This window comes from Wyeomyia smithii, chromosome 2, assembly GCF_029784165.1.
Source record: "Wyeomyia smithii strain HCP4-BCI-WySm-NY-G18 chromosome 2, ASM2978416v1, whole genome shotgun sequence".
Lineage (NCBI taxonomy): Eukaryota > Metazoa > Arthropoda > Insecta > Diptera > Culicidae > Wyeomyia > Wyeomyia smithii.
In genome coordinates, this window is record NC_073695.1 from 64542553 (window position 1) to 64568799 (window position 26247).

Genomic DNA, 26247 nt, shown 5'->3' on the forward strand with positions numbered 1-26247 from the left:
ATTTGAAAGAAAATATGTTGCCGAATCTTTTAGTGGTTTGGAAACAACGTTTATACTGCGTTAAACTAACTATACGATTCGATTAGAAGGATGTTCCGTAAAACCGGTAATCTAACGTTCGCGTCTATAAGAGCTAAAGAATCGTTCCTTGAAAAACTTCAAATGCATATATGCAGCATTTGAACAACACGTGCAGAAAAACAGTAGCCAGGTTGCCGTTTGAAATGTTCAAATCGCTCTAATTAGGCGAGAACGCCACTGATGAGCGGAGACCTTTAAAGCGCTCTAACGCAGCACATATTTATTAGTGTTGCTAATAATCTCTTGCAAACGTTTGAACAACTTCTGTTAAGCTGGAGTTCCACTATTGGATTAATATTTGAACAAAGAATGCGGCAACATTTGTACAACAAATAATTCAACGCGTCGTTTATTCAGCACCGGTTGCATCTACACTGCTCTTATTCCACATTTGCTTTCATAAAGGCTTCCAAATTGTTCCTTGGGTTGTCACGAGTACGGTAATCGGCCGCTGCTAACCTGGAGTACAGACGCCGCTTTGAGCCGCTCCTAACATGGAGGACAGACGCTCGGAAACTCAAAAGAGTTCTCCTTCCCTGTCAGCATACGACCAAGTTTCCACCGGGGTTGGTTACCCGATCTTCCCTTGGTTACTCGTACCCCAGCTGGCACCGCATGGAGGTCGGGATAAGAGTGGCTGGATAAGAGGCTAAGGACCACATGTGGGGTCTATTTTATTTCTGTAGGCGCACTTGGCCCCGATGGTACGCATTATCCAGCCAGGTGAGTTATGGTATCTGTAACCATGAAATTGTAGCTCTTTGGTGTTTTGATTTTTTTCTCACTCTGCGGTTATCCAATCAAACGTAAATGCACGGAAACAGTATTAGATATAAATTATACCGTTAGAGAAAATCATTATTTGAATAATTAGACGTCTTTGTTCAATTATACTGCCGAGCAAATGGAACATGATTTTATAACCGATTTTTATTTCCGTGTATACCAGTATCCGTGCTCTCCACGAAGGGTCGCTGCAGTATATAATTTCCCTTTATTGTTAAAGAGTTGCCAAATATAAATATTGTGCTGGTTATTAGCGAGGCTCTATTATAGTAATGTAGTTAAGCATTACAGCCTGTTTTGTTTTTTATCGATTTGATTTAATTGGAAAGCATCCTGTTCTAATACTTCGTATATTTTGTTACTATTTCCATCAGTAGTTTCGTTTAACAAAAACATTTTTAAACTTTCCAAAGTCCCCTTCCCGATAGTAATATTGTCGAAAATTAACTAAACTGGCATCCTTGGTCGACCGAACCGCACTGATCTGTCAGTTTATTTTCCGCATAAACGTCAATTCAGTATCTGAAAAAAAAGAAAAAATAAAAACAACCGCATCTCCAGAAAGAAGTGAAACATTAGCCAGCGAGCGAACGGTCGATGATGGTAAATTGAACGTGGGTAATTTTTCGCCAATTTGTACCGTTTTATCAGTGGTATACATACCGTTATCAGTGTGTGCCTCCTTTCCATTGGGACGGTTTTGTTTGTGTAAATTCTAAGTGTAATACTCGCCTAGTTGGATTCTACAAGGTTGAAAATAGTGAGCGCATTTGTGTTCTTCGGCTGTAGCCGAGCGCTGTGAAAGTGTTTATTTATCGTCAAGTGTTTTCCGGGGCCGGATTTTTTTTATCGTGCCGATATTTGTATTAATTTCGGGTGGTTTAGTTAGTGAAGCACATTTCATAAAGTTATAACAAAATAGGTGCAGTGTAGTTCGAAGTAGCAGAAATGGCCGATGACTACTATCTGCAGAATAATGTGTCCAACAGTGACGACTCGGAGTCGGAACTCAATCTGAGCACACCCGAACTGAAAGGCTATCTCAGTAAATGGACTAACTACATTCACGGGTGGCAACCGCGGTTCATCGTCCTCAAGGATGGCACTTTGTCGTATTACAAAAGTGAGCAGGACAGTGATTTTGGATGCCGAGGTGCAATTAGCCTGCAGAAAGCTACAATCAAGGTAAGAGGAGCGATTGGAGAAATGCAAACAGATTTGAAGGCAGATTTAAGCTGATGATCCGATGTTAAGATTGATAATATTTTGAGTTCAAACATGGTATGTCAATAAACTGGAAGAAAACTACGTATGATATTGTTTTTGCTTTCGCCATACCCTACAGCATTCATCTTCCAAATGAGTAAGCTGCCTGTGTGTAGCTAAGCGCAATTACAATGAGTCAATTATTGATAAGCGAAAGCGACTGTTTTCGTTCGCCCCCTTTTCGGGTGATTCATATTTATCTTCAAGTGGCGCTACTAGGCAGTGTATCACTTTTTCTTTATATTTTTATTATATCGGTTAGATGGGTCGAGAGTGCCAAGGAGAAGAAATTTTTATTAAGCTAGTTTTGACCTCGGGTTCAAATATAACTGCCTTGATGACTCAATCGTAGAATAAATCAATTTCGATTACTTTTTTGTTTTTGAAATTTAGTTCTATATACAAATTTCGTTATTTTTCTTTTGTAGTCACACGAGTTCGACGAATGTCGTTTCGATGTCTCTATCGGACAGAATGTGTGGTATTTACGGGCAGAAACCCCCGAGGATAAGCGAAACTGGATTGAGGTGCTGCAATCCTACAAAACAGACTACCCAGAAGCACTCAGTCTCCGTCGGCATGGGAGCACAATCTCGCTGCAATCTAACACTCTGTCGACTGCCAGTGGAAGTAGTCTCAAGCGTGTTAGCTGGGGATTGCGCGAAAAAATGCATGAAATCGAGACATATAGGGACATACTGTACGGACAGGTGGATACGCTGCAACGGTAAAAAAAAACGGAATACAATCAGCTTAATCGACTCGATTTTTGAGCGTTTATTTTCTTCTTCGCAGATATTTTGACGCACTCAATCAGAAAAGTGAAAGCAAAGACGCGCAGGACTTGGGTAACGGGCTGCGGCCAGTCGATTTCAAAGGTGAAGCAATAACATTCCGTGAAACCACTGCTGGCGTTATCAATACGTTACAGCATTGCCTGGATATTATCTCACAGAAGGAGGAAAACTTCAAGAAAAAACTCGATAAAGAGGTGGAAAGACGTAGGAAGGCCGAGGAAAACTACAGGTAGATGAAGAAGGAATCACTTCGACAGATTTTTCTTGTTATCCTTTTTTTGCTGAATTCTAGGTTTATTGTCATTTTACTAAATTTTTCATAGGTACTGTTGTATGGGTACTGTTTAAAATCTACCAGAACTGCTTTTTTTGTTTTTTTTTTGTTCACACAACATTTATTTGACACGGCACAATACAAATTAATGTTTTACGGAGCCAATTAAATCTAATGCCTTATGGTCTAGAATATCTTATAATCTAAAGGCAAATTCTTTACCCTCGCTGCCGACTACGAGCTGAAACTAAATCTAATACTAAAACTAACATGTTTTTTTTTGTTTCGCTGTTAAATTGGCACCTTGATGCTCTTCAAGTAGCTATAAACATGTAGCATGTATGGCAAGTTTTGCTGAGCGAGAATATCACGAACTGGCACATGAGGCTGTATTCCTCGGGCCCTGAGGGTATCCAAAAGTAGAGATCTGGCGCCGCAGAATTCAGCACACACCCAAACCACGTGTTCAATGTCTTGATACCCCAATCCACAAACGCAATGATTACTGCTCGCCAGCCCAATACGCAAGAGATGTGCATCTAGCCCGTAGTGGTTGGACATAATCCAAGACATCATGCGAATGAAATCTCGTCCTACATCCAACCCCCGAAACCAAGGTTTGGTGGAAACCTTGGGGATGATGCTGTGTAGCCACCTCCCCAGTTCTCCCTTATCCCACGAGGCCTGCCAGTTGACAAGTGTACTCTGACGTGAAAATTTTAAAAATTCATTGTAGGCAATTGGCCTGTTATAAATATCACCGTTTGTTGCGTCCACCTTAGCCAAAGTGTCCGCTTTCTCATTGCCCGGAATGGAACAATGAGAAGGGACCCACACTAAGGTAATCTGAGAAGATTTTTCGGATAAAGCACTCAGATGTTCCCGTATTTCCCCCAGGAAATACGGAGAGTGCCTAACATCCTTCATCGATCGGATAGCCTCAATAGAACTGAGACTGTCCGTAAAGATGAAGTAATGGTCCGTGGGCATTGTTTCAATAATCTCTAAGGTATACTGAATTGCAGCCAATTCTGCGACGTAAACAGAAGCAGGATTATCGTGCTTGTAGGAGGCGGTGAATTTATTATTGAAGATACCGAAGCCAGTGGACCCGTTGAGAAGTGATCCATCAGTATGAAACGCATTGTCGCAGTTGATGTTTTTATATTTGTTCTAAAATATTTTAGGGATCTGCTGCACGCGTAAATGATCCGGGATTCCACGAGTTTCTTCCATCATGGATGTATCGAAAAACACAGTAGAAACAGAAGTATCTAATAAGTTGACACGATTGGAGATGTATGAGAAAGGATTTATACTTTGAGACATGTGATTGAAATACACAGTCATGAAACGGGTTTGAGAATTAAGTCGAAGTTTTCAATTACCAAGGGGCTCAAAACCTCACATTTGATGAGAATACGAGTAGTCAGATCCCAAAAGCGGTCTTTTAATGGGAGAACGCCCGCCAAAACTTCCAAACTCATCGTATGGGTCGAATGCATGCAACCTAAGGCAATACGCAAACAACGATACTGCAATCGTTCCAGCTTGATTAAATGGGTGTTTGCAGCGGAGCGGAAGCAGAAACACCCGTACTCAAGCACCGACAATATCGTTGATTGGTAAAGCCTTATGAGGTCTCCTGGGTGGGCGCCCCACCATGATCCAGTAATTGTCCGGAGAAAATTCACTCTTTGTTGACATTTTTTCATCAAATACCGAACGTGACATCCCCAGGTGCCTTTCAAATCGAACCAGACACCAAGATATTTAGATACCAAAACCTGAGAAATCGTTTCACCCATTAACTGTAAGTGGAGCTGAGCAGGCTCACGCTTCCTAGAAAAAACTACTGTCTCAGTTTTCTCCGGAGAGAATTCGATACCTAGCTGTAAAGCCCAAGCAGACAAATTGTCCAAGGTATCTTGCAATGGTCCTTGCAAATCGGCAGCTTTGGCTCCTGTAACAGAGACCACGCTGTCGTCTGTAAGTTGTCTTATCGTGCATAAATTTGCCAGACATGCGTCAATGTCATTCACATAAAAATTGTAAAGAAGGGGGCTTAAGCATGAGCCCTGGGGAAGACCCATGTAGCTAATACGAAAAGTTGCCAAATCGCCATGCGTAAAATGCATATGCTTTTCGGACAACAAATTATGCAAAAAATTGTTCAAAATTGGTGAAAATCCTTGTCGGTGAAGTTTGCCCGAAAGAATGCCAATAGAAACGGAATCAAAAGCTCCCTTAATGTCCAAGAACACAGATGCCATTTGTTCTTTGCGAGCATAGGCTAGCTGAATATCTGTAGAAAGTAAAGCAAGACAGTCATTCGTTCCTTTGGCACGGCGGAAGCCAAATTGAGTATCTGATAGTAGACCGTTTGATTCGACTCAATGGTCTAAACGACGGAGTATCATTTTCTCCATCAACTTCCGGATACAGGATAGCATTGCAATCGGCCTATAAGAGTTGTGATCAGAAGCTGGTTTCCCTAGTTTTTGGATGACGATCACCTTCACTTGCCTCCAATCCTGCGGTACAATGTTTTGCTCCAGGAACTTATTGAACAAGTTCAACAAGCGCCTCTTGGCATTGCCGGGTAGATTCTTCAACAAGTTGAATTTGATTCTATCTAACCCAGGCGCGTTATTGTTACAGGACAGGAGGGCAACTGAAAATTCTGCCATCGTAAAAGGTGATTCTATCGCATCGTGGCCCGGAGACGTATCGCGAACAAAGTTTTGCGCAGGAACAGAGTCCGGACATACTTTCCTGGCAAAATCAAATATCCACCGACTTGAAGACTCCTCTCTTTCGTTGACCGTTATACGATTTCGCATTCTTCGGGCTGTGTTCCAAAGAGTGCTCATCGATGTCTCCCTCGACGTTTCGTTTACGAACCGGCGCCAATATCCACGTTTCTTTGCTCGGACCAAGCTTTTGAACTTGGTCTCAAGCTCCAATTATCGCTTAAAGTCGTCGGGTTGACCTTTCACCAAAAAAAGGAGGCCTTAAACGCGTCGGATTTTTCCGTGTAGACATCGGAGCACTTTTTGTCCCACCACGGAGTGGGAGGCCGTTCTTTGATCGTCACGCCAGGATATTTCTTCGTTTGGGCTTGCAACGCGGCGTCGAGAATCAAACCCGCGAGGAGGTTGTATTCTTCAAGTGGTGGGTGATGTTGAATCGACTCGACAGCTTCAGATATCCTTTTCTCGTATAATTTCCAATCGATATTCCGTGTGAGGTCATACGGAATATCAACTGATCGCGTGCGAGTTGAACCATTATCAATTGAAATTTGAATAGGCTAATGATCGCTACCGTGGGGATCAAGGACTACCTTCCATATGCAATCCAACCGTAGCGATGTTAAAAAAGATAAATCTAAAGCACTGGGGCGCGCTGGAGGTTTCGGAACGCGTGTCATATCCCCGTTGTTTAATATTGTCATGTCGAAGTCGTCGCAGAGGTTATAGATCAAAGAGGAACGGTTATCATTAGAAGGGGAACCCCAAGCCACGCCGTGAGAGTTAAAATCTCCCAAAATCAAACGTGGCGAGGGAAGAAGTTCTATTAAATCGAAGAGCAGCCGTTGCCCAACCTGTGCTCTGGGAGGAATATATATTGAGGCAATACAAAGCTCTTTACCTTGTATTGTCATTTGACATGCGACAGCTTCGACGCCTGGGACCGTGGGGAGGTTAATACGATAGAAGGAATAGCACTTCTTAATCCCTAGAAGTACTCCTCCGTAAGGGGTGTCTCGGTCGAGGCGAATTATATTAAAATCATGCAAGCTAAGATCTACATTTGAAGTGAGCCAAGTTTCACAGAGGGAAAATGCATCGCATTTATGCTTATTAATCAAAACTTTAAATGAATCAATTTTGGGGATGATACTTCTACAATTCCACTGTAAAATAGAGCAGAGGCGTCTCGTCCACCTGTTCAACCTGTTCATATGACAGGTAGACAATCTCAGAAAAAAAGTGATTTTTTCACATTTGTAGAATGGATGAAAAATCGTCGGAGTAATCTATTTGTAATTTCAATGTTATCCCGAACATACTTATTTCATTTTTTACATATTGGATGCACCGTGTATGCACCGTGAAGAATGTAACCTGATGGGCTACATTTCTGACTACGCCATACAACTCACACGCAACGCAACCCACACGCAATAATGACTACCGTTTGTTCATACCTTTCACCTGAACTAACCGTCGTTCAACACTTCTCTCCACCTTCAAGTGCGGCAGGGTAGACACAGACATTCATGCTCACCACTACTAATGCGACGCCTCGCGTAAAAATGACATTTTTGGTTCAAACTTTCTGCTGAACAAAACCGATGTCAGCGAGAGAAAACATTCATTACACACCACCTCTCTTTAGTGTCTGGTGATCTGTTTCGTTATGCCTTTCTGTTTCTTCTCTCGACGTCATTAAAATTTGAGAGAGACCACGTGGCCGCGAGAGTTCGCAGATTCATCTTCAGAGCTTTCGTAGTGCAAATGAAAAACGAGCAAATTCATTCATTATTTCTGTCAATGTGGTGGAATTCTTCCGTCGATGTATAGTTTCATTCAAACCTCTACACCCATTTTGTTCATTCGAAAACTTGAACCTCGCATAGTCCGCATAGTATACGTTTGTCTTCTTACGCGCTGCTTTCTTTTTAGTTTAAAATTTCAACATCGTCAAAAGAAACGCTTTAGCATTGAACAAAGATAGGTTTTTTACTCATGCGAAAAGTTTAGAGGCAAATAGATCATAAACATGATTTCAACTATCGTTGGAAAAAACCTGAATGATAGTGACACTGCATATCACAACGCCATACGTCGAGCGAACTTTTCTAGTTCTTCGACGGATCCAGAGTTATTTATGACTAAAACCGATCATTGAGAATCATGATGTGATAAATGTGGATAAAGATTTCCTTATGAAATGATGCAGATATCATTATTTTACGAGAAAATTAACGGAAAACTCGCGGTCATAATAGACCGTAGAATTTCTTTGCCATATAGATAAATGTAGAGAGATAAAAGTTTTCGAAACTGTTATCACGATACTGTTGTTTTAGTGTTGCAAATGTTGATTGAACAGGTAGCCCACTTGGTCACGCGTCGCCTCTGAAATAGAGATAGAATCCTTCATCTCAGCCGATGAATTAGCCATCGAAGGATATGATCGCTGCAAGGAGGGGCCATTTAGCAGTCAACTGCTTCAAAAACGTTTTAACTGTTGGTAGAAATGCCAGCAGAAGACTTTTAAGAGGATCAGTTATGTTGAAATTTTCAAAAATCCAGTCCACAATATCTGAAAACTTCAGCAGTCCAGATTCTGGCTGAATCTTGGACGAAAAAGAAGGAACAGTTGGGTTTTTTGATGTTCCTGGAAGTGCCGGAAACTCCTTACTTGAATTCAGTTCTGCCAATCCCGGAGGAGTTTGCTTCGGATTTTCTACAGCACTTTTTTGTTTCTTAGTTCAGTCACTTCAGATGGAAACCTTCTCTGTCCTTTCCTAGGAAGCCTAGGAGAAGAAAGGTTTTTCCTCTTCCTAGATTTCCCGGGTTCAACAAAAGAAGATTCCCCAACTGAATCGTCAGAATCAGACTCATCGGATGGCGAGACCTCGAAGAGATTCGGGGAAACCAGTTTGGTGGCAGCGGCCTCTTTGAGCATTTCTGCGAAAGTGCGCTTAGAGCGCTCTTTCAGAGACCGCTTGATCTTGTCTTGGCGCTGTTTGTACGCGGGACATGCAGACAGCTCATGCGTAGTCTGCCCACAATAAAGGCACTTTTCAGCACCCTTATTACAGGCGTCATCCGCATGTTGCTCTCCGCACTTGCCACAACGTGCTTTATTGCCACAGTGGGAGGCCGTATGGCCCAACTGTTTGCACTTGAGGCAATTCATTACCCGCGGTACAAATAAGCGCACGGGCAGACGCACCTTGTCCACGAGCACATAGCTCGGCAGAGCAGACCCGGCGAAAGTCACGCGAAAAGAGTCTGAAGGGCTGTAAGTTTTTACACCCTTGTCGAGCGATACTGAATGTAATTGCTTACATTCAAGTATCTTGGCAGGTTCAAGGCTAGAATCCTTGAAAAGGCCTTTTCCAGCCTTCAACAGGTCCTCGACAGTCAGACTCGATTCGCTGACCACACCGTCAATCTCAACTACGCGAGCTGGAGTGTACACGTGGTACTCCCGCGTGAAGAGCTCACAAGCAGCAATCTCGTTTGCTTGCTTGAGGTCGGACACCAAAACACGCAGCTTATTCGAGCGTACTTTGGTAATTTCTGTCACGGCTGTAAACCGTGCCAGATCTCTACATATTTGCATTGTGTTCAATGCTTTCACTTTCGGCCGGAAAAATACAGCCCCAATACCAACTTTGCCCTCCGGATACTGCTTAAGCCGATGTGTAGCTTCCTGCGGGGTTCCATTCTTAACCCTTGGAACTTTGTATCCGGGAGGGCTAGGCGGTAGAACGAGCGGGTTTTCATCCCCGCGTTCGTCGTCCATGTTGGACGCGAAAGCCACACACGCAAAATGCCAATCAACAAATAATATTGTAGAAAAAAACCAAGAAAAAAAAAACCTACTTATCTTCTGCAGCCGCTCTCCACCGCAATCAGCCACGGGCGATGCCAATCTCCAGTCCTTCACACAAGAGTCCGCTAGCAAAAGCTGCAGCCGCTTCAGCCACACAGCAGCACCAGTACAGCCAAACAGCAGTACGCCGGGTACTGGATCTCTCGCAGTAGCGACACAACGTACAGTCTGTGGCGTACGGTAGCAATAGGCGATGATGCGTTCCTTTGTCTTCAATAGACGACGGCAACGGGCAGCAGTGCACACGCAATACAATGCACGGTGACCTTGAAGGCGATTAACTGGTCGGCACTATCGAGATCGAAATGAAATTGCGTCCGAACACGACGAGAGCACAACTCGGAATGAGCTTTTTTTGTTTTCTTGGTTATAAATAACAAAAATTTTTCTTCCAGTTCTCCTAGCAATTTTTTTAGTAGGGTATTGGCTCTATTATCGTAAGGTTTGTTCTATTATCGTCCGAGATGTTAATGAAGTCATTGAGAACAGGCAGGAAGGTGCTATGCAATATGAAAAACCATCACACAAGAAATTAACATTTTAGGACATCATTTACTCCCTGTTGATAATAGGACAAATCTGACGAGAATAGAGCCAATATCATAGGTAACGTTAAAAATTCATTACCACCTTAAAAAGGCTAAATCAACAAAAAATCATAGAAACGATAAAGCTAATCGCAAGATAAGCTAACTATTGCATGTATAAAACAAATATGGGTTATCCCATTTCGTGCCTCCGAAAAAATAAAAAAAATAAAAATAAATTGATCTTTCTTAGCTTGGTAGAGAATTTGCAGTTCTGATTTCAACTATAAAGGTCTTTAAAATTGTTTGAGATTTTGTTGGGAACATTTTTGAATTAATTTATTTGAAGCCAGGTGGAACTCTGTTTATTTCAGAGTTGTGAGGTTTACGCGGACCTCATAATACCAATATTTCTCGTTTGGTTGTATTCAATATAATACAGTCAATTTGAAATTTTATCTGCGTGGGTTTCACTTATGTTTTTTTGTTTTATTTTTAGGCAATGCAAGGATGAGCTAGCCAAATCCCGAAATTCCTCAGTTCCCGGTCCAGATTTGGAGGTAAGTTTTTTTTAACAAATAATAATCTTAATGTTATTTAAATATTGTTCTCCGACAGTTAAAAAAATATTATGATCTGTTCTGCACAAATGTGATTGAAAGCAGCGCAACAATTTCTATTGATAAAATCATCAGTTTGATTGAATTTTCAATATTTCTCATTCCAAAGCAAGCAGCAAAAAAACGTATTACCTCTTTCCTCGCGAAAAGATTACGATTTTGCCTCCGAAAATGAGCGAGATAATGAAATAATTGACTGAAATAGTGGGCTATTGTTTCATTCGGTGCGTTGGGGGGAGCAGAATTAGTCGTCCGTCTCCGCTTCGGAATCGGTATTCTCGTGGTCTCCGTTACTTTACTGAGGACCTCCCCTGCAACGATAGAAAAATATTAGCTTTGGAAATAGCATTTGCGCAGTGCACGAAAAATAAATTTAATTTTTATAGTGAAGCTGTTGATATAAAAGCTAAGCGGAACGATCAACCGACTGACTCCGGCCAATTTGGTGCACCAATTATTCGTCTTGTGAGCACTAGCAAGTTCGGTGATTTATGGCATCTCACTTGTTAATAATAATACTATTCACCTGCCCGAGTATAGATTTCAATAAACAACACGACTATTCAAAACCCACGCGATTTAAATTTTCAGATAACCCATAATCGTAAGCCAAATCTGAAAAATGGGCCATTGTCTCGGTGATGGTTTCGTCCAAGTTCACGAAAAAGTCATCGGCACACAGATAGGATGTTGCCCCATAATCGATGACCCAGTCTACTAAGCCAACTCCAATTCCAACTGATCATGAAAGGCCTTCGGATCTTCCTGAGCCGGTTTAACCTTAGGAAAAAATTTCTTTTTTTTTGGTTCTGGTTTTCGTCTTCTTGGCACTGACTAACTTCTGGTACTCTTGCTGCTTGTAGCCCAGTTTCTGGCAGTAACGGCAAGTCATTGGCTTCTTACCAGAACTTGCCCGCAAACCAACCTCGTGGCCATAGTTACAATTTTTCGTTATTTCATCGATAAGCTTCATTCATCTCTAAGATTTATAGTTAAAATATTACAAGGTATACAGCCATAGAGGTTGTATGAAATGGTGACGTAGGACTAAATGTATACATTATATGCTGCGATAAACCGTCATAGGCAACACTACCGTTTTTAGTTGATGGTTGTTATTGTAAAACTAACGATGCATGAATACATGAAAATTTTACACTAGTAGTAGTTGCGAAAATTCTCATAACTCTCATCTTCAAGCATCTATAGCTCTGAAAAGAACCGATTCCATAATCTTCAGCTCGAAATGTGTGCTATAGAGCGCTGATGATCGCACCACCACCGGTAGTATTGAATACACTAAGGTCGCTTTTTACGCGGTTTTTTTTACGCGGATTCCGGAATTTACGCGGTTTTTTTTTGCTCGGATTTCGGTTTCTCTTCACTCGGAATGCAGAATTAACGCAGGTTTTTTACGCAGATTCCGAAATTTACGGGGTTTTTTACGCGGATTCCGGAATTTACGCGGTATTTTTTACGCGGCACGTATCCCCCGCGTAAAAAGCGACTTTAGTGTATTTTGTTGGCCGCGCATACAATTTGCTTTCCGCTGTGCCCTCCAGTAGCTGTGCCAGCAAAATATCCTGCAGCGTACGATGGTAACTGTTGCTGCCGTGTGCAAAATAAAGTTAACATGCCCCGCGGTGCCTGGAAGTTGACTCGTATTCAGCTCTCGTTTCTCAACGTCGCGTACCTCGAACAGCTATACTCCACTCGCTGTTGTGTGACAAACTGGACTGAAGCTGAATTTTCTACACGCAGTCTTTTGTATCGAGTTCAGCGTAGATTTTTGCCATTAAGGCGTGGCCACACAGCTTTGAGAAAGAGGAACAAACCAAAACACTTTGTTGAGTCAAAATGTGTAGGCAGCGGAATTTATTTCGTCCATGTTATTGTTATCTGTGCTCGGGAAGCAAGCTATCAACGAGGGAAATATATGGGAAAGCTTGACCTTGGAACTTTTCACCTTTTTCCACCATTGAGCAGTAAAGCAACAATGTTGAACATTATATCAAAAAATTGTTACACATTTTATCTATCCACCGACATATAAATGACTAAGATGCATTAAGTCTTTCGCTCGCTATAATCGTTTGAAATCTGACGCAATATTTGCCAGTTTCATATTCAATTTCACAAAGTGTAATCTAGTATAGAAAACAAAAACGTAGTCCTACGTCAAAAAACGATTTCGACTATATTATTAACTCCTACCTGCAGTGGCGTAGCGGGACCGTGTGACACCCGGGGCGGAAAATTTGGGTGTCACCCCCACCATGATGCAGTGAAATCATTTTGCTATCAAAAGTTGGAGAGTTAGCACGTTTGTTTTCAGTTGCACTAAATCTTCCCATTTTTGAAAAATTGATTGAGATTATACTCTTTGGAGCAAATTTATAAAATTTTCGAGAGTTTCATTACAGAGAACAGACGTTCATCTTATTTTCAAAGGATGTGTAAAAATTCTATATGGCGCTCGCGTAAATGACTAACCAAGCACTAAGATCGATAAAATATCGATACGGCGATATTCATGCAGTGCAACTGGGGCACCACAAGACAGATGTCGTTAGTGTATTAACGTATTTTGCTTCAAATTTTTACACACGATTTTCAATTTTTTTTTGTTTGAACATGAATTCATCGCGACTCCTACCTAATTGATAATTAGTTTTACAGATTAGTTTTTTTTGTCAAATAGTAAAACTTTGACCACTTTGAGGCTCCAATTCTCGAAATCCGATTGAACTAAATCTTTAAATGCGGACATTTGTTGAGAAGGCGAAACTTGTGAGCCTTACCAGTATCATATATTCTGCTGATGATGTAGGAGCCTGGGGATGTGTGAACTTGTAAAAATCTTTTGGCTTCATTCGAAAAATGTAATCGTCTTGTAAAGGATGCACTCCAAAGTAACTAGCATCATTGCGAGCTCTCTGCTCTGACTGCTCTGACCACCCGATTGTCAACACGACATGAGTTTGTTTTTTTAGCATGCTTTATAATGAATGGAATACCGTAATGAACGTGACCCCCACGGAGTACTATGTAACTTTTGTTATTGAGACGAAAGTTGAAATTTTTGTGCTCGCACGAACATCAGGAGATGCTGATTTTGTTGGAAGAACAATACTTCGCTTGTCTCACCCAGCTTCTGTGATGATTTTTGTTGGAGTGACCGCCGAATCGTGAAACGAGCTGCTTTTCGTCGAAAAAGGAGTAAACATTGATGATGACTACTACCTGGATGAGATTTTTAAGAAGAATGTGATGGGTTGGGCCCAGAAAATTAATGACAATCAAAACTGGACCTTCATGCAAGACGGCGCCCCGGCTCACACAAAGAAGACCGTTCAGGACTGGTACAAGTCCAACTTTCCCTCGGTCATTACCAAGGATGAGTGGCCTCCAAACTCGTCAGATCTCAACGTGATATTCTTCTTGATTTGGGGCTTGTTAGGAGCGAAGGCCTGCTCACGAAAACACACAACTTTGGACGAGTTCAAGAAGTCCTTGCTCAAAGCTTTGAATGAAATTCCTCAAAATGACATTCAGTCCGCCGTTGAGTCTTATTCTAAGCGTCTCCGAGCTTTCATCAGAGCTAAAGGAGGACACATTGAATGAGTTGTTGTCTTTTCAACTGTTTTTTCTCAATAAATTATTTTTATTCCAAAAGCTTTCTCTTACTTGCCAAAAACGTGGTTAACGATCCTCTGTTTCTTGTTGTAATTGTACACCCTGTATGTGTATGTATATTCTAAATGATCACAAAAAACATTATTAGATTTTACGAACTTTGAAATAGTGGTGTTCGTCTATTGTGATTAAACTAGTTGTGCATTTCGATGGTTGATCCGTCGATGCCTTGCAACGTGAGAACGATCTAGGAAACACTGCACGCGCTGACTGCTCTCCAGGTGTCCTCGTCGTCACACATCCGCTGCAGTATATTTTCCGGTGTGGAATCCGGCCCGCTCACTGTCAACTTTTCGATCCTTGCACATGCTCAGCTGTTTCCCCCGCACCCGAACATTGTGAACACTTGCGTGTTCAAACCTGTGTAGGTACTGCCTAGAACAGCCACGATATGGCTTGAGAGGATTTATGTCCGGTGGAAGCTAACTTTCCCATGACTCCACCCGATAACGCTATCGCCGGGATGGATTGAGGTGTCCATCTATCTTCGGTAGAATTGGACCATTCCTGTTGCCATTGCCACCAGACCATCGAAGTTGACCTTCTGGTGTTACGTATACCTCTTGTGTCACGTTGGTCGAAGCACTACACGTCCTCTTTAATAGACACCATACCAGCCAGGACGCATACCGCCTCGTATGACACGGTTAGATACGCGCATGCGACATTCAGGCACATGAGCCTGTAGGCATTTACAGTTTACCGCGGTAACTGAAAGTACGCTACGCTTTCGACCACACAGGCCCGCATACCTAAGTATGAACGTTGTCACGTTAGCAAGTAGCTTTTTGACATCATGCTTAATAATGCTGCTATAGCCGTAGAAGCTTCCCCACAAGCAAAGTCTACGTAGCCCTCAAACGTGAGCTTGTCGTTGACCAAAACCCCCCTCAAAAATCGCTTTGAGACAAATGTGCATCCAGCAGCACTAATCGACGCCTCCTGTTCCGATTTACGGTTGTTTACTACGATGACCTGCGTCTTCTGGTGCGCTAACTTCAGTTTCCTTAACTGCATTTAATCCTCATTTACGCGTGTGGATAGCGCGGCTTTCAACTTGACCTCGATGATTGACTCGTCGTAGACTTATAGAGTTGTATCGTCTGCAAGGCCTGCAATTGCCGCTTTCGGAGGGAGCTTAAGAGTTACTTTTTATTAATTAAAAATTATATTTAAAAATAAAATACTTGCTGCTGCTGGTGTGACAATCGATGTCTATTCATCGACTATTATTGTTTTTGGAATTTGGACTCCAGACGAAACGCGCTGCGGATGTTGATTGTTTCGAATTTGTATGTGCAATGCACTAAAGGTTGGTGTAGGTAATTGTTGCTTAAATTTAGTTTCAACACAACGTCAGACATGGTATTCCGAAATACCGGACCCAGGTGTGTTTTTTCTGAAAATTGAAGTGTTCGTGTAAATCTATTTTAACAAATAATAAGTTTGAATGAGAAAGGCTGGGTCTCACCGCTAGGTGGATTAATTTGGGTTTTTTTCTTGGTTTGGTCTTAAAATTTTACATTTAATATGTTTCTTACAAAAGAAAACTTCCACCACATGTAATGTGCATTGAAAATACGAACGAGCGGGTAGTTCAATTTCCGGATAAACATTTTTGACGTGGGATTACGCCTTTGTTTTCTATACTGGGATACATTTTGTAAAAAAGGAAATGAAACTGGCAAATGTTGCGTCAGATTTCAAACGCTAATACAGCATAACCACATGATGAATAACAATGACCAATATGTTGTTGGATAAATAAAATGTTGGAAAATTTTGTGATACACTAGTTATTACTATTATTTCATTGCTCAGCGCTGAAAATTGATGAAAAGTTAAAAAAAATCTACACGAACAAGAACCAATCACGTGCGAGCATCCCTAGCACAGGCTACATGAATAGACACCAACCATTCCCTCTGATATTCTCTTTATCAATGGTGATTATTACGGGAGTCACTTCACGGTGGAATATATATTTCATTTTCACGCTCACTTCACTTTTTGAGACCTATTCCCGATTCCACCTCAAGTGAGGTGACAAAAATCACCTCCGCGAAGTGAGATTGACAGTGAAGTGAAATTGAGATTAGAACAAGTGAAATGGAAATGTTTCTCAGCTCAAAAATTTCTAAGTCCCAGAAAATCGATGTTTTCCGTTTTTTAAGATAACACCAGATCTTGACGTTTTCTGCATTTCTTAGACATTTTGCACCAAAAAAATTGTTTTTCGGTATCGTAAGTTCATGAACTACTGTGCATTTTTTTTCATCGGTCAAAAAGTTGAAACTTTGAGCGCTTTGAGGCACGGATCGAATTCTGATTCGTTTAGTTACTGAAAATAAATCCAAAATTTATCATTAGATCACAAATCAATCAATTTTCAAGACTTATCCCATCTTCGTGGAATCATTTCATCGCTTAAAATGGTCGTGAAATAATTTCACGCGAAACGTCGCTTTTTCCGTTCTAACTTCAGTGATATGACACTCATAATAACCCGGATATCACGGCAGATGTCACTTTGCGACGTTTTTCTCACTTAGGTGAGTCCCGTAATAGGCCTTTTTTCACTTCTCTTCGGAAGCTCTTGCTTTGATTTTGACAACTGAAGGGCTAGAAAATGATTCAAATGCGTTTCAATTGAAAGAGAAGATTATCACCATCACTCTCACATGACGATTCTCAATTGAAAATGACAATGAGCGCTAACGGAGATAGGGGGCTTCCATACAGTGCTTCGCGCAAATATATGGAAGAGGGAGAAAAGAAAACCGTGACGATATGAAACGGAGGACACCAAAACTAGTTTTACAATCTAAAGTGGTTACGCAGCGCCAGTGATCAACAGCGAAAAAAAAACTGAAATATTGATTGGAATTTGCGTGACGTATTGATTGGATGCCATTGTCGTTTTCTCTGCGGCTTGCGGTATTAGAAAACTATCGTCAAACGACGCGATGTAGTATTAGTTTCAATTGAGACGCTGAAGGAAATGAAAGAGTCTCTCTCTCCGTCACTCTCTCCGTCAATTGAAATCGAGGGAATGTGCTATGAGTTATAACATCGAGTACAACATAGAAACGTCAAATCAAATGTTTTTGCTTTTTTCTGTTTTCTTACTTGTGTTTGCTGTTGATACAAAACTCTCGTCATTCCTTTTATTTTCGAATGGAAAGCTCATATATGAATTATGAAGAGTTTTTCTTTTAGATTACATCATTTTTTTTTGGATAATAACCATATCCACTGTGTCTACTTAAGAAGCGCAGGGGCTAAGTCCCAACCGAAACAGCAACGTAATGAAAACAATCCGGCCGACATTGACGTTTTTGTATCAGGTTTGACGTTTTCGTATCTTCGATGTTATACTCTGTCAAATGTACAGCGAGGGATAGGAAAAGGCATTCCCTCGATTGAAATAGTTATCAGTTTCATTTGAAACGATCCGATGAACTTTGGACGGGAAAGAGAGAAAGAAGTGATTCGATGACAGCAGCCGGAAGGAATCAAGTGAAAATGAAACCGTTCGAATTGAAATGACAGCGCGAAATAATCAGTTTCATTGTTTTGTTTCGAAAATGTTGAGCCCTGCTTGATACTAAACTTACGTTTAGGCAACATTATACCTCGATTATCAATGAAGCCAACCATTCGCCAACCACGCTCGACGCCTGGGTTCGACTCCCACCGCAACATAGGTGTCGATGGTTGTGGGGTGGCATCAGTGCTGATAAAAGTCATTTTCCCCAGCAAAATTCTTCGAAAATTACAGCCAATCATTTTAAAATTTCACTTCCAATGATCGCAGCACTCTTTCAGATACACTAGATTTTCGTCCTGGTAACGTGCTGTTATACTCAGATGAAATAGATCGCGCGCATCGTTCACGGTTACGGAATGAAATTTGACGACAAATCCAACCAAACGATCTTCACCTCAAAGCGAAAAAGAAAAACAAACAGTTCACTTAACCAAAATGAACCTCACCGAAACACTTTTTCACTGATACTGACCGATGCCTTGACAATCTTCGTTAACTGATAAACTGATTTTGTTGTCTTGCTTCTATCGCATGAAATATAATGAGGTGTTTTAACAGTTCACTTCCATGCAAAAAGCGGGAAGGGAGAACTCTGAAAGGATTGTAAAAAATAACGTTTATGGGTGCTTTTTTCCACTTTCACTCAAGAGTGGCAACAAATATCAACCCTGGGTGGCATCATCCACTCACAACCAACCCAACTGGCCTAGATTCAATCCTATCCGACACCGGCAGATTTTCTGAGGCGAAAAATCTCTGGGATCACGCCTTCCATCGCATGACGAAGTAAAACCGTTGGCGCCGCGCCGGTCCGTTAATGAACGGGTCGTAAGTTAGGGTCCTGGGTGGAGTCGTTTTCCCGGGCGTCGGTAATTGGCACAAACAACAGTGGTGGAACTAGACCGATAGAAAAAAGAGAGAATAAAGAAAAAAGCCAACCGACAACTTGGCCTAGTTATGAGAATTGGCAAGAAATTTGATGATCCTGGTTCCATGAGAACCCTCTATTGTTCACTGGTACGTTCTATACAGAAATCTGCCTGCGCTGTGTGGGACCCATATAAACAAGTTTTAAGAACTGCACATAAAATTCTAACTGGCATCTATGATAGCCCAACTGCAATCCCCCTCTCGCCCTTAGCGACATCAGCAGCTCTCACAGCTACCTCCGCAAGGTAGTAATTATGGACTGCATGAACTCATCCGTCATCTCGCAGAGAAGTACGATTTGAATGAAAACTTTTGATTGTTTGTTTGTATTAGGTTATTGTATAGAAAAGTATTGTCATATGTTTGTAATCTTTTTGTTATCAAGATGCTGGATTTTTATGCCGCTTTAAAAACCGCTAAGTGCCTTTTCAATGCTGCTTTTCACAGCCACCAATTCATTATTACCCTGTGGCGGATGAATTTTAGAAAATAATTAATAATGATAAATAAACAAACTTCATCAAAAAATTTATTTATAACGATAACTCCAAAGTAGCATTATTGCGAGCGTTCCACTTTGACCGTCTACGCTTCATAGCTTCATATCAACTCATTTCGTTAGGCATATCTTCCGACAGCACCTGTGCAATATGTGATGCCTGAAATGAATCAGCTGGTTTGTTGTTTCAAAATTTCAAATAAACACACGCCCATTTCCAACAACCCAACCTCGAAAGGGCATCGAATTTTGCATTCATCGACCGTGCACCCCCATTTCGTATTCGTTTTTTTTTTCGCGTACGCAGGAGGAATGGTGCGCCCGAATGGAAATGTAAACAAAAGGTCAACCGTTTATGTTCGCTGAATGTAAAGGCGGTGGTGCGGCGGATGACCATGGCAGCTCTAGTAGTTCGAATTAATTACGGTTCAATTTTCGGATGTGCTATCGCACATCATTTCTCAAGTGGGGTCTACTTAGAGTGCTGTGAAACAAGTAGAGTAAACGGCTACATTATGGGCTTGAATATGACTTTATATCCAGGTAAAATGTATAATCAAACCATTTGAGAGCTGGTTTGACATAATCATTTTGAATAATAGCACCCACTATTTTCGAGGTGTGAAATGTGACGCTAAATTTTGGGTAAACGACGAGCGTGTTCAATGATGCGCGTTGCGTGCCATCTTTCACCAAGGACCGAATGAAACAGCGCGCGCGGGGTTGATAATGAAACTTCGGAAGATGAAGATGAACTTCGGTGCTCGCGCGTCGTTTCTGCTTTTATTTCAATTCAACCAATGCCACATGTTGCGTCGGCGGTCAGTGTGTGGATCCATCGCAAATAATGTGAAATCGGAGATGTTGTCATTACGCACGTTTTTGGGGGGACCAATATGTGCACAGCAAACACTAACTCACGTGTTGCAGAAAAAGCTTAGTTTAGGGCAAATCGTTCGTTGACGGAATAATATATTTATTGTCTATACTAGATACTCGAAACAAATCGTTGAAAATGGAACTGATCGAATCTGTTCTGCGCCGCTCCACGATTGGTTTAGTGGAATTAAATTGCCAGCCGGTCGTAGTGAGTATACCTTCACCTGTACTTTCCGCAACACTTTACACCAGTCAACCTTGAGCGATTTTTCGGCATCTTTTCGGCTTTCGGCATCGCCTGTTTGCATTCTCTCTGCACGAGGAGAGCCACCAGAGCGGTTGTCTGAGATTTAGCAGCAGTAAGTGATCTTTGGTTGTATAATTTCTGTCCACTAGTCACCATCGGACAGGTGGGGGTACCTTGCAGACGGCTGCTCTCGGTTGATGACCCGTTTTCGGGTATTGTTCGACAGGCCAAATCGAACTTAAAAGCCTCTCATGACAATGTTTCACACTAATCCGTCTGTTTGTTGTTATGTTTATTGCCAATGTTATGTCATTTTTGACATTGTTTTGAGCTATTCTATGTTTTGACGACTGTTTCTGGTACTTGTTGGCTTAACATTGTTGCAAACATAAGTAAATAGTTGCAACATTTACAAGCTTTCTACTTGTTTTTGTAATAATCAGTCTTGGCCCATACAAACTGACCTTTTTTGAAACTATTTAACAATTTAATAGAGAGCAGAAGCACAAACCGTAGGCGTGAGAATTGAATCTAAATGGAACACATTTAGCGATGCAATTTATTACCAAATAATTGCCAGGGCTCGATGTGAAATCCTAATATCAACAGAGAAATGAAATAAAAATCTACCAGATGTGAAAGAGAACGTGCTGACGCAAAATGTTGATCCATTCTAATTTAATTGACAAGAAGTACCGTGAAATGGGGTGAAATTGATCACCTGAAAATTCGTGATAAAAATACTAATCAAAATATATTGCTCTTACAACACTAGGCAATGTTAACGTGTCCCTAAACGCAACTTTTGCATGATTCACATACCTGTCAAAGTTAACCCTTGCATGCCCGGTGTGCAATTTTGCATATTTTCGAAAAAATCTTCTAACTCAGTCGAAACTCAATCAAATTTGATAAAACATGTTTCCAAATAACAAAAAAAAGTATTGAATTTACTTAAAGTAATCTTAGTTGAAGGTTAATACCGTAAATTTGGAGAAGTGAGTAAAGTTTGATAAAAGCTCAAAAAATGTAATTTTCAACAATGATCATTCCATACCATTAAAGAAATACTGATGAATTCGCAGGAAACCACAAAGTTTTTAATTTCAGAGCTAGTTTTTGAGCTTTTGCAACAAACCGAATTGAAATCGTCTAACGACGATCAAATAAGAGCAAATTTAGCAACAAGCAGCTCGTGGACCAAAATAAACAAATTTTAACCTAAAATATCGTTTTTTCCGTTTCCAAACTAGCTGTAAATGATATTTTTCAGCACAGAAATCATCATTTATCTTTAGCATATCAAAAAAAAACCCTTGCCAAAAGAATGTATGGATTTTAATGGTGATCAATATCACCCCAATTTACCTCATAGTACCTTATAGAATTATCAAATTTATTTCATGAAGTAAACGATATAAATTTCACCAATAGCCATAGAGGTTTACTGGAGCACATACCAGTACTTGTTTTAAAATTATACTATTTCGGGAAAAATATACATGAAGCTAGTTAATTGGAAATTGTTATAAAAATTGATCAATTTCACCCCGTTCCATGGTACACATTGTGCTTGTTGGAGTATTTCAGCGGCTCATAGAGGACCACATTTGTTGAAAACAAAAAAAAACTTTTCTACGCATATGCTCTAACGTTAATCTACTCAGAGATATTGAACTATCTTCGTTTCTGAAATACTCTTCCCTAAAAGGACTCTAACTTTAAATGTATAACACTTGGAGCAATTTTATTGATTTCGTCTAAAAGCTGAGAAAATTTACTTAGGTGGATTTAGGTGTAAGTAAGCTTAGAAATTGAAAAAAAGACAAGTTTTCAAAATATCTCTAAATTGTTCTAAAATGTTCTACTTACCTCTTATGAAGGAAATTTCGAAAAATATGTATTAATGTATCTATACAAATAAAAGGGGAAAACTGTTGAAAATTGGAGACATAGCTAAAAAGTATCCATAAAATTAACAGTAAATAAAAATATGAAAAAAAAAATACAAAAATAAAATTACAAATCGACTTAAAATATGCAGAATATTTCTACAAAGGACCTTTTTTGTATGCCTGAAGGGTATTGGGCAATAATGCCACTCGACGGGAATGATTGTCTTTTGTGGCTGGCCCCGATCGCTTTGCACAGATTATGCTCGAATTCATTGACGGAGTTGAGCTGGTTGGTTGTAAACCTACACCCCAATTTGGAACAACATGGTTGATGAAATCAGTGGCCGTTTTGGGATTGGTGCTTTATATTTGGTATGGAGTTGAGAGGTAACTTCCGAAGAAGTTGAATCTCGCTGAAGCAAGAGCTCCGCAAAAGCAGAGCAAATGCGCTGAGCTCTTAGGTTCAGCGTTGCAGAAGCGGCAATTGTCGGTTGGGACTTTGCCGTTTTTCTATAAATGATAGACTTTCAGACATATCGTAGCACAGATATATATTGCGTACACCTCTGCTTGAAAGACGGTTGGCCACTTTCCCAAAGAGATAGTGGACTTTATACCTGGTCCGTAGATCCCTGATCCAGTCTGGGACCCGATTTTTGAGGCATCCGTTAGTATCGGATGATTTCCGATAAAAGACTCGGTCCTCCATTGTTCTACACCGAACGATCTGTGTCAATCACCTCATACGGAATGTTCATGTTGGGTTTTGCTTTCATCCAGTCTGATTATGTTGTTACTAAAGGTGTTAGCTTGAACTCCTTCACGATGGTTAGGTGACCCGTTAGGTCATCTTCGAGCATCGTTGTTTTTCTTCGTAGCCTCAGTACACCAAGCTCTGCCTCCTTCTTCACATGGTGTAGAGACAGTAAGCAGAGCATGGTTCCATGGCGTTGTGCGAAAAGAGCGTCGACCACCAGTGACCATCGCAGTGGAGAGAACTCCTCTCTGAGGATACCCTTTTATTGCCTCGAATGTGATAGACGTATCTCCCAATACAGCTGTGATCATCTTGCTAGGAAGCATTGCTTGAATTCAGCTCATTGTAGTATTATCGACTCCTTCATTTTATAGAGCCGTGTGAATTGATGCAAAGGACGTGTTATCGAAAGCTCCCTCAATATCAAGAAAAGCGCGGACCGCTGTTTCTTTATATTTCAGTGTCTTCTCGTTCTTCGTCACTAGGCAATGCAAACAGTTTCTGTAGATTTGCTCTGTTGATAGGTATATTGATGCTTATGCAAGGGCAAATGCTTCAGAAACTCGCTGCGGATGTAGTACTCCGTAATTTTCTCCATCAACTTGAGAAGAGTTGCCGTCAGACTTGTCGGTCTAAAGGCTTTTGGTAATGTTTAGTCTTAAACGTACACCAGCTGATTGGCTCGAAAAAAGTTGTTGAGTTCAGACATGATGACTCTGTTTGATTTTTGCAGGAAGATTGGTAGAATGCCATCCCGTTCCGGTGACTCCATAGGCACAAAAGCGCTCAGTGCCTAGTTGATAGAAGTCGCCATGAATAGTCGACGAGCAAGTACTGCGGAGTCACGTGACGTCATGCATCTTGATCAGAGGCTTTGTTGCTCCTCAACGTTCGTCCCGGTGGTCACTGTCGAGCCAGGAATAATGAGATAAAATAATAAGAACATCCAGCGTTTCTTTGGTAGCGACAGTTATACTTCCGTTTCCCCTTTTTGATTGCCCAAGACCATTCTTGTGTTCTTTGGACATTGCAGTCGCGTAGCCTCAGGCAGAGTTTGAATGTCCTAACAGAATCGGACTCTGGATCTCTTTTTGGCTTTGCGTTGCTCGGCGTTGTATTTTGTAAGGGATGCTCTATAAGCATCCCAGTTAGACGTGATTTTGGCCCTGTTGAACATGCATCTAGCTTCCCGACGGAGGTTGCTAAGAGTTTCGTTCCACCAGGGCACATCACGGTAGACTGTCCGTTTCATTAACGTTAACGTTGAATTGAAAGCTTCCGTGATCCTTTGCTGTAGGTCACTCGCTGTGATATCCAGTTCAACTGGAGTTCGAATATTTATATGGCAGGATGTCCTTCAGCTAACCAGATGTTCCTTGAAAAAGTTCCAGTTGGTATTCTTAGGTTTTCTAAAGTGTTCTTGTCTATGGTCTGACAAACTAGATTCATCAGAGACATGCCAGTTTTTGACATTCTCCGTTATCGTGGCTCTGCATAGAGTGAGATCTAAGACTTCTTGTCTAATAGCATTACTAACAGTACATTAACGCTGTTAGACGTTAGGTATTCAAGTAGGTACTCACCCCGTGCTTATTGATGCTTCGGCAGTATTGCACAAGCGCTGCAACTTTGTAAGCGGAGGCACCGACCAATTCCTGTGTGCCGTTGGTCATCTGGACTTCCACCGCAATGGCAACCAAATCTTGTTCTATAATGGGAACAAATTTAATATTTTTGTTCAACAGGATTGCAGTCCTAGGGTTTGACACTTGGCTGCAATAGATCAGCTTACCGTTTGGATTGGCTAAGCCAAGGATCCTGGTGTCGTAAACCCATGGTTCTTGGATCAGCGCGACGGATAGCTGATCTTTGGTGAACCTCCGGCAAAGAACCCTAGAAGCGCCCTTTGAATAATGAAGGTTCACCTGGACGCAGCGTATGCTGCTCGTTTCAAGTGGACGACGCGTCCTTAATCGGATCTTGTGGAGTTCCTATTGGCGGATGATTGCCATCAGCGGTGACGCTGGGTTGGGTTGCCTGCACACCATCAGCAACAGGCTCCTCCACGTTTTTCCACTCAACTTCACTCGTCTTTCACGTTTTTCCACTCAACTCAGATGCTCGCGCTTACTCCGCTTTCGATTTTTCGGTAAAAAAACTTCTTCGTTTTCGCTGGATTGCAGGTGGTGGCGGTACACTTACTGAGGAAGTCTCCAAACGTATCTTTCCTGTCTTTGCAACATAGGTTTTTGGCGCCTGTGTTCGAAGACTTTCCGCCAACCTGCCGCTTGCGTGCTTTGTCGTACTTAAAGTTCAGCAGGAAGCTCTGTGCCGCTATTTGGTTCGCTGATTGTTGTTCCAGTTCTACTATCAGTTCGACGGTCTTTCCAGGGACGTTGCGTTGGCATACTCGTCATGCGCGTGTGGAGAGACCGTCGTTCTGGTTTTGGAGTAGACTCGTTCGTGGTGTCCATACTGTCCTTAAAGTACCGGACGATTGTGTGAAATACACGAAGGTGTGCTCTCTCCACGGTTTGAGAGAAGATGCCGTAGTCTCCAGCCATTCGACTGTGTCGCTATCGGCACAGTCAAGTTGTTGGAGGCCGTTTTTTAGAACGCAACTCCTAAACTTGGGCCTGATGATGGAAGGTTTCTGGTCCGCAAAGCAGTCCAGGAGAGCGTCACGAACATTTTCAGCTGTTCAGGGGTAAGTTGGGAAGCTGAATAGTCTATCGATGTGATCGATAGGCATGTTGCCTCCAGCAACTCCCTATACGTTACCTTTGACATTTGACGCGGTGCAGAAG

General features: G+C 41.4%; 1 protein-coding gene across 1 annotated transcript in view; it reads left to right on the forward strand.

Moving 5' to 3' along the window:
- Positions 1-1398: 1398 nt before the first annotated feature.
- LOC129724585 (ceramide transfer protein) overlaps positions 1399-26247 on the forward strand; it is a 49762-nt gene continuing 24913 nt past the window's right edge. The window contains exons 1-4 of the mRNA XM_055679581.1: positions 1399-2052; positions 2562-2860; positions 2929-3159; positions 10867-10927. Coding sequence (XP_055535556.1) covers positions 1816-2052; positions 2562-2860; positions 2929-3159; positions 10867-10927 — 828 coding nt within the window. The 5' untranslated portion in view covers positions 1399-1815. The remainder of the gene's footprint in view (positions 2053-2561; positions 2861-2928; positions 3160-10866; positions 10928-26247) is intronic.